The following is a 9,326-nucleotide window of genomic DNA, read 5'->3' as shown; positions in this document are numbered from 1 at the left end:
ACATATCAAGTCTTCCACAATCTGTGACATGAAATGAGTGTCAAGCCTAAATGGATGTTACACAGAGGGTAAATAACCCTTTTATTAGAGTACTGTGGCATAAGTGCTAACCAACCACACAAGGATGGTGTTTCTTCATTCACTTGTAATTTTGTTCTGAGTGACCATCCTGGATTTGGTAGTAATTGGAGCCCTCATTTAGAATGATGTAGTTGGAGCCAAGATTTTATTAGATCTCTAAACCAGTCTAAAAACACAACTTGTTAAAGGATTAATTGATGTACCATTTCAGCTGCTGAAAACAGGAAGGAACTTGACGAGTCATACTAGGTACATACAGTGATACAAAAGTACTGTTTATTTTTCAACATCAAAAAGTTACTTGTCTTTGGTTCTGTGACTTGAAAGTCAACATAAAACCTGATTGCTTTATCAGGTCTTAGTGTAATGTCAAAAAGAACTTGTGTAATACTTGTAAAACCCATCCTGAACACAAGCATTTCTTGCTCCCATTTATAAGCAAGTGCTGTAAACAGCAACCTTCTGGCTGATTGTCTGTAGCAGGGAGCGGACTGTCTCTTCCAGCTCCACCAACTGCTTGGCTTTGTCTTCCAGAACTTTTTGATTGTTCTCATATGTGTTTTCCAAATCTGTCCGCAAAGGAAGGAGAAAAACATTAATTAGGGGCGTTTTAATGCTGTAAAATGTAAATCATTATCATTATGGATAAACTACTACTCAAATTTATTTGTATTGCGGAAGAGAATCTGATGGGGGGGTTGGGGGAGGGCTGGAATGGCACCTTTTTGTTTTCTTACCACTGGGACACTGTTGCGTTATAAGGATGGAGGAATTCGGCAGAAAATAAACCCCCTTGCATTCTAACTCACCGGAGTGGGAGGCTAGGTTTAAATTCTGGGTGATATCCAATTTACCACTACCAGTCCAGTCACGTTTGATATGTATGTTAAACTACCACGATTCTGGATACACGAACAGCGGTCTGCACCTTCAGTCCAGTCGTGCTCATGAACTAACACGGTCGCGCTTAGCGTTCGGTTGCGTTCAGTGAGAAACTGTGACAACTGGCTGCTTAAACAGTGCAGGTTTATTTGTGCAACAGGTATATAGGTTTTTTGAATTGCCGGTGATGATAGTGACTGCAAGAAGGCATGTGCAAATATGATGTTATAAAGTTATAAATAATGCAGCCTGGCTGTATTGGCAACAAGGAAATAAGTTTCTGTAAGTGGAAATCCAAAGTATACTTTGATTCGCGCTGAAAATAATTGTCATTCTCTGCTGCATGGTGGCTTTTAGCGAACAGTGAAATGTTTTGGCTTGTTATGGTTAAGACTGTTCAGTGGGTCACTGTAACTGTGCAGCAGCGGCTAAGGGGAAGAACGAGTTTCTGGCCTGGCAAAAACAGAAGGAAAATGTAGCTCCCTCCCTGGTAGCTATGGGCAGATTGCCCCCTCCTGTTTCGGTGAACTTCTCATGGCAATGGGAAATGTTACACTAATCTGTGAACTGGAACTGACCTGTCCTGATCACCTTTTGTTTTAATAAGCTTTCTGGGGCAGGGGGAGTATTGTTTGAAGACGGGGGTCTTGCTTGAACGGGTTGGTCCCTGTCCTAAGCATGGCAGCTGTGGGCCTTCCCTGGGGTGGTTCCTGCAGCAGTGACAGGTGCCTTAGCAGAAGTGTGTGTCTCACTGAAGTTTCAGCTTTTTTTTTTTTTGACAAATCTTTGATTCAAAAGACTACGTTGTGTCCATAAGAATAAGGAAAGCAGATCAAACCTCAGTAACAAGTAACTTCTGTTTTTGTTCCCCTGCTGCTGCTCAGAAGCCAGTTTAAGAGCACGGCATTGCTTCATACGCTGACAGCTTACCTCCTCAGAACAGCCTTACCTTTGAGGAGCTGGAGTTTGCTGTTTGCTTGAGCCAACAAGGCTTTAGCTTCATCCTGCAACATGCCGGCTTTCCTCCTCGCCGCCGCCGACTCTTCTGTCTTCTTGGCAATGAGATCTTCCACCGTCCTGTACTTGTCGCTCAGCTCGGTATTGAGGACCTGTTGTTCCAGATTGAAGCACGAGATGGAGCTCACGCAAAAGACAGCGCGGGGGAAATTTGTGCTCCCTCCCTCCATCTTTTCTGAGCCGGGTGTAAGGAGAGTCTGCGGACTGTTAGCTCAGTTAACAAAAGCAGAAACAGGGTTGGGGTTTTTTACTACTTAATAGTCAAGACTTCAGGAATTGGGGTGAAGACTGATCAGTTGCCCTTTTGCAGATCTGTGGCTGTTTCACAGCTTTAACACTGACACTTAGCAAGGATTTGTGGGATTCAGTCACACAATTCTGCTATTAATGGAAGTCACGGCCCCCAGTACAGCTGGAAACTTGCACGTGGTGAGGAACTGGCACTGCTTCTGGTCGACCACTTGCATTTAGAGAGGAATATCCTTGTTACTCTCTCAGTAACGAGAGCAGCTGCCTAGTTTGTGTAGGTGAAGGTGCTGGAGCAGTCATCAGGTTGGTTTCTCAGCTGTGCATTTCTCTAGGAAGTTAAGATTAAGAAGTCCTAGGTCTCAGCTGAATTCAACCAATAAGCAAGTTAAGAAGCTGCAGCAGTCCTGGAAGTCTCTTGTGTTTACTGGACAGCCACCTGCAATACTACTTAGTGTTTGGAAATAATTGGTTTGATGGATAATACATCTCTCCTGGCAGAAAATGCCTTTCTAGAGACTGATGGGCTAACTATAGAGCCATGAAACTTCCTTTGGCAGACCTGTCAACTGTTTTGTTAATGAGCATTCTTTTGCTCTTACGAAGGTGTGCAGCAGACATTGGGAGCAACGCCATCCAGTCACAGAGCAAATTTTGTGTCTCTGATATTTAGAAATGACTCTGGTTTCATATTAAGCTAACCATTCTTCTTGTCACTTGATTCTGTATATGGCAAATGCTAAGCTGTTTGTCCTGAACCCATCATTGACACTGAACCACGAAGACTTGATGGAAGGGGAAAAATGATTACCAGGTCTCCTGTGGCAGGTAGGAAAGCTGACGGACAGAAACAAATCTGTGAAAGGCTGACAGCATGACAGGCTCCTTGCAGCTCTTTTAGAACCTGAAAACTTCCCAGTCTCTGGATCTGGTACCAAAGTAAGTAAAAAGCAGCTATCTTTGGTAAAAGCATTAAGTGGGTGGGGGTTTTTTTGTCCCCAGTACCTGACCAATAAATGAGATGGATCACCTGTTTTCACTAATGTTGCTTTAGCCAAACCTGGAGTGAGAGAGGTTTTTTTTTGCTTTCCCTTAGCATCTTCCCTGAGCTTCTCACCTTTTTGACTTCTTCAGCATTTTGTTTTGCAGTAACAATTTTTTCTTCTATATCATCCACATTCTCTGAATTTGTAGCAGCCTTTCGCTTAAGGTCTTCAACGCTCCTCTCTAGCTCAAATAGACGTAAGGTAGCATTGTTCAGTGTTTCTTCAGATGCTGCATTTTCAGATTCAATCTAAAAGAGGGACAACAGTTAAATTTTCAAAAGACACTGAATATAATAGTGAGCCTTCTGGAAAAGCCCGGACCAACTAATTAATTCTGATACAAAAAACAGTGGTTTAGTTTTGCTACAAATGGCCAACAGCAGTCAGGATGAAAGAGCTGCTGCTTGAAGATAAAGTACATAAGGGGCTAAAAAAACATTAAGGAACATGGTTAAAAAAATACTTGATTGTCTTACACATATGCCAGAGTTGCCTACAGGCAGAACTGAATTTTGACATTTGACTCCATCATGTAGTGACGGACTTGTGAAGCTGCGAACTACCACTTTAATCCAGCATTCACTTATTTTAGTCCCGCGCTGCAGTGGTGGATGGCACTGACAGCGTGGCTACACCAATGCGCGACCAATGTGGTGACAGGTACGACTTGTCTGGGATCCTGCACCCCTGCTGCGCTGGAGGGTTATGATCCTGCCCACTTAACTTCAGTGGTGCAGGATGTGGGGCGAGGAAAGCCTTCTGTTTTGTTGGGTTCTCTGAGAGCAAATGGTCCCCTAGCATCTGGCGTGCTAACTCAAAGTCTATGAGAAGGCAAGAATGGTTTACATTAAGTGCAGTCTTTGATTTGTGGTAGCCAAGAGTCTTCCCTAGACAGGCTTACATCCATTTCGAAATACCAAACTTGGTGCTGTTTCTGTATCTTAAAAAATACTCATAAAGCTCTCACCGAGGTCAGCAGGTCCTGGGTTCCTTTAATATCTTCGTCAGCTTGTTTAATGGCTTTTTCAGCTGCATTCTGAGCTTTTTCAGCTTCTTCCAGCGCTGCTTTCACTATGTCTGCCGTGACTTTAACATCTGTTGCACCTTTGCTGTGGAGCAAAACTATGTTAACAGTAAACATGCTTTTACTTGGACCTGGAAAAAGAACCACACAGGGCCACTTTTGCCGCTTAGTGAAGGGATGAGAATCTACATCAGGGAAAGCTAAACCCTGCCTTTTCCGATACCATGGAATGAAAGTCGTTCAAGCTCTCGGTGACTGAAAGCAGGTAACACAGAACAGGGTTGCACACCTTGCTTTTTTAGCTTCCTCCAGTAGCATTTCGGCTCTGGCGATGTCTCCAGCGCTCTGCTGCAGAATGACCTCAACATCAGAAAGGCTTTCCACGCGCTCACGAATGTCTTCTGTCAGGGCTTGCAGCTGCTGGGGAGTGCTTGGCATCTCCATGTTCAGCACTTCATTAGCCACCGCCTCGATGCTGTCCAGGTCAGCACTATCTTCTAGTAGATGGACACAAATGACAAAAATCTAAGTAAAAGCTTCCCCCTGTCAAGTGTTGGTACTCAAATTCTTGTCCAACTGCTCCCTTAAGAAGGAAAATCATGGGAAAACTTCCTCCCCCAGACTTACAGAAAATCAAGATGTTAAAACTGCTTCCTTTGGGTGAAGCTTCCCTCTCAGGAGAGGCCCAGCAGGTGCACAGGCCCTGCTGGCAGAGCAATCTTGGAAGCCATCTGAGGATCTCAGGGATTAGCTACACCATGCTGGGGCTGCGGGAGGGAGCCGAAGCCAACAGCTGCCCACAACTGTATTCGTGCTAACAGTACACTCAGCCTTGTGCAAACAGCGAAGGAACAGGTTTGCCGTGCTGCCGCTTGCTAGCGAACAAGGCCCTCGTTTAACCTCTACCTGCTTGCTTACAGAGAGATAAACTCGCTGACTTTGACTTTCCTCCCTTTAACAGTACTTTGTCTTTCTAGCCAGAACTTCTGAACACATTTGGCAAGCTACAGCAGTTCAGCAGCCTCAGCTGAAATGAACACCACATCATGCTGCAGTTTGCTCTCACTTTCCTATTGTCTTGGTTTTTACTTGGTTCCAGATTTCATCATACACAGTAAGTCGGGCTGAAGGAGGGGAGAGGGGGGGTGACACACAACTATTGCATTACCCCTTGGAGGATGATTCAGAGCTAAAGATACTTTTCACAAACCCAGAATTAAAATACAATTTGAATGTAAGTTTTTTACGCATTAGGAAGTCTCTAATCTGTTTAATAAGATTTCTCAGATCTTCATTGCTTCTGTCCACTTGCTCTTTTGTAGCATTGGTTTTGAGCAAAACTTCTTGGGCATTTTGCTTTGCTTCATCAGCTCTCTGCTTTGCCTCAGAAACCTAAAGAAGAGAAGAGAAGGCTTGATTGCATATTTACTTATGCTTTTAAGGCCTGGTTTAAAACAAAACTTCAGTTGGAGTCAGAGGTAACAGTAACGAGAAATGCTTTTTCTTATAAAACTCACAGAACACTTTAAAAAGCTGGCCATGATCCATACCACCGATGCTAGTTTAAACAACTCAGGCTAATGTTTAGAGCTATCCAAGAAGCTTCACCCTAGCAAGCTCCCTTTCTGAGGATCTTTACAAGCATGACGAAGTTATGCAACTGAGAAGCAGCGTTTTGAAGAAAGCCAGGCACATACTTTGTCAGCTAGCGTCTAAACTTGTGTTACAGCTAAGACGCTTTTTTTTTTTAATGTCTAACAATTGATTTGGCATATTACCATTCTGGAGAGTTGCTCAACTTCTGCTAATGCGCTGAGGATGTCTCTGTCAAAATCCATGGCTTTCTGCCAGGCATTGTGAGCTACGGTCACCAGCCCGTCGCAGCCGGGTCCTCCACACTTCTTCTGTCCCTCTTTTGTTCGACAGTTTAAACCACCACACTTGGACTCGGCACAAGAGGCTCCTGCTGGAGTGCCGCACGTCTGCAGAGACAGGTAGACGAGGGAAACATGCATGGCTTTATTTCCATTGCTGAGCTGCGAGGGGGATGGAGTCGGTTGCTGCTCTACCACAACAGAAACACTGCGTTGTTTCCGCCCCTTGCAGCAGCACCCCGAGTGCCGCGGGGGGGGGAAGGAAGCTGAAGTAGAGCTGCGAGCTGGAGGTGGTTCCTGCAGCAGGTCCACACCAGCGTAACTTTAATCCTTCTTCTGTGCCCCCTGCACCTTCCTGCCTTTAGCTTGGTTACAAATACAAAGCTCCCTGAGGCTGAAGTGGCTGGAGGTTATGGGGGAAGCCCTGCCTTGCTTTCATCATCTGCTTTTCTCGTGCATCATCTTTCACTGGAAAGCTGTTTGGTTTCAAGCTGGAAGCTACTGCTGTCTTCAGCCCTCACTACTGTTGGAGGAAAAACTAGCCAGCCCAAGGAGCTACTTTACAAGGAAGAAAGGGTTTGGTGCAGGGTAGTGTCTTTTCCTTTGCTCTAATGCCCTAGAAATGAAATAGAAGCTGAAATGCTCCAAGTTAAACAGGAAACTTTTTTCCATCTCCCTTAGAAAGCTGTCCCATTCCCTTCCACCAAATGTTTGCTCCGATCTCATCTTTCCAGAACATTTTCCAATTTGTGAATTGTTGTCAAGGTTGTGTTCCCATGGAAGATTTCAGGGTAGACTTTTTTTAAAAAAAAAGCAAAACTATTTCAATCACAACATTGTACTGAGAATTATCCACTACTTGCTCAATTGTTTGGACAATGAAATCACTCGGGAGTTGTTTCAGCCAGAGGGAAAATTGAGAAATTCCTCATTCTTGTGAAGTTCTTTTCCCTTTCCACCCCACCCCTCTTGCCAAATGATAGTCACCAACCAACGTACTTTGCAGCCAAAAAACCTCTCTGGGGAAACCTAGGGGCTGTGCCAAGTTAGCTGCAGCTGGCTCCTGTGAAGTGCAAATGAGTCCCTCTTACCTGCTTGGCAAGCAATGCAGCAGTAGCTAGAAAGCAAAAACATTTTTTTTATTTTTTTTTGGTGTCCCGTGATTACACCTCCAAGCAACTCGGTGTTTATGGCCTTGATAAACATCTACCCAAGATGTTCAGTCCTCAAGAACAGTTAGGTGGGAGTGCAGGAGAGGGGAAGCTAAACAAAAAGAGAAAAAAGGAGGGCTGGGGGAGGGATGGCCGTGGTTGTAAAGGACGTGGGACGTGTGAAGAACCGGTCCTCCCTGGCAGGCCTGGCCTGCCCAGGGGAGTTAATGAGCAGACCCCGCAGCCCACCTTCCCGCAGGATTGTTCTCCGAATGCAGCTGGCCGACTTCAAAGTGAAACTGAGGGAACACCCAGCCTCTCCCAAGAAAAAGCCACCCTTGATCATGTTTACAGATGAGCAAGCAGCTTCAACAGAGCAAATGCCCTTTGACTCCAGCTCCCTCTAAGTTCTGCTTTGTCTCAAGCAGGAGGACGGGAGCGTGGTGATGCCAAGGAGGGCAGCCCGTCGGCAGGAGGAGGAGAGGTGCTGCTTGGCTGGGCGCTGCATAGGCACGGCACGTACCCTACGGAGCCGCAGAAAGGGAGAGGGGAGACTAGAGAAAGCAAGCACATGAACTGAGGACAGGCTTAAGAGGACGGCTGTGGGTCCAGCAGACTTGAAACACTTTTCTGCATGTGGGAGCATTGTCCCCAACAATGGGCTTTGGGTTAGAGCCAGAGTGGTGAAAAGATGGGTGCTCTGTCAGGGCTGGGGAGGGGTAGGACAGAGACCAACAGGAAGGGCTGGTGCCTGAAAGCCAGCAGGTCTCAGAGCCCACTGACTAAACAGCCCTGTTCTAGCCCACAAAACACCCCATTATCCAAGAAACGTGCACTTTCCATGCATGAACTGTATCTCACACTGTCAAGCTCTAAACAGCTCCTCCCTGCCTGTCGCTTCGTCACAACCCCACCTTTATTTTTGCCACAGGTTTTATACCAGCGCTTCTGAGCCGCATACCTTCGCAGCCACTTCGGAGAGGTCCAAGCTCTGCAGCTTGCCTGCGAGTTCATCCAGCAGGCGCGACTGCTCCTCTTGTTTAGCCTTGAAGTGGGCCTCCTTCTCGCTGATTAAGTCTTCCACTTCCTGCCGCGTCTGCGCCGACAGCTCCACGGCGCTACCGGGGAGGACAGTGGAGGCATTGACCCGCTCCTCTGCCTCCAGGGACATCTGGAAATACTTGGTGATACTGTCCAAGGCCCCTGCAGAAAGCAGATGGAGCTGCTCAGAAATTTGTTAACTAACTCAAAGTAATTTATACTATGGTGGTTGGCAGAGGACACATCAGGATTAGCGATACACGTATCAAGGTAAAGGAAACACTACCCTCTGCAGCTATATTCAGGGCCATTGCAAAGATGACAGAATTTGGCCTGGTTTAGGGGGAAGGGAAAAAAAAAGTTAATTCTTTTGCTTGGTTGACAGCGTGTCAAGTTTGCTGGATTCTGAAGTTAAGCCTTTCTCTGACCCTAGTGACGGAATTCTGCTTGCCCCGAGGGCCCAAGGAGATCCAGCCTTTTCGGTTTATAGGGCACCAGTCTGTTTTCTAAGGATTCACTTATCCCATTAGTTCTTGTTGCTTGCCCTAGGATGTCTGGCTTACGGAGTCACTGCTTGGAAACTGGTCAGAGCCTTCCCAGGAAACAACAGCTTGATGAAAGATGCTGATTTATGGAACTGTTAGTTTTGGACAACTCCTGGAGAGGCCTTGGGCGGGTGTGAGGGACTCCGCGGGGGCGGCCACACTCTGCACCTCAGGCAGTTTTCCTCTGCAGAATGCCACAAGTCAGGGACTCCCCCATTCTACATCCTACTTGCCTCGCTCTGCGAAACCCCACGTTCACTGGAAACAATCGCAGACTTCCTGCAAAGCAGGAAATTCAAAAGAAAACAAAAAATCCTTTGTTTCAAGTTGGAATGAAGTCAGCTTTTAAAATTTCCACAGAATTTGGTGATGTTTGATGTTCCTCGTTCTCCAGCAAATTTTCATTCTTGGCCCATTTC

General features: G+C 46.0%; 1 protein-coding gene across 2 annotated transcripts in view; it reads right to left on the bottom strand.

Moving 5' to 3' along the window:
• Positions 1-98: 98 nt before the first annotated feature.
• The window catches only part of LAMB1 (laminin subunit beta 1), a 47,021-nt gene continuing 37,793 nt past the window's right edge, over positions 99-9,326 (bottom strand). For both annotated transcript variants that reach the window (XM_075429050.1, XM_075429051.1), the window contains 8 exons: positions 8,283-8,524; positions 6,075-6,278; positions 5,544-5,688; positions 4,586-4,793; positions 4,240-4,381; positions 3,344-3,520; positions 1,913-2,072; positions 99-650 (listed from right to left, as the gene is read on the bottom strand). In XM_075429050.1, coding sequence (XP_075285165.1) covers positions 514-650; positions 1,913-2,072; positions 3,344-3,520; positions 4,240-4,381; positions 4,586-4,793; positions 5,544-5,688; positions 6,075-6,278; positions 8,283-8,524 — 1,415 coding nt within the window. In that variant the 3' untranslated portion in view covers positions 99-513. The remainder of the gene's footprint in view (positions 651-1,912; positions 2,073-3,343; positions 3,521-4,239; positions 4,382-4,585; positions 4,794-5,543; positions 5,689-6,074; positions 6,279-8,282; positions 8,525-9,326) is intronic.

The sequence above is a fragment of the Opisthocomus hoazin genome, chromosome 8, assembly GCF_030867145.1.
Source record: "Opisthocomus hoazin isolate bOpiHoa1 chromosome 8, bOpiHoa1.hap1, whole genome shotgun sequence".
Lineage (NCBI taxonomy): Eukaryota > Metazoa > Chordata > Aves > Opisthocomiformes > Opisthocomidae > Opisthocomus > Opisthocomus hoazin.
This window is presented reverse-complemented; position numbering and strand designations above follow the sequence as displayed.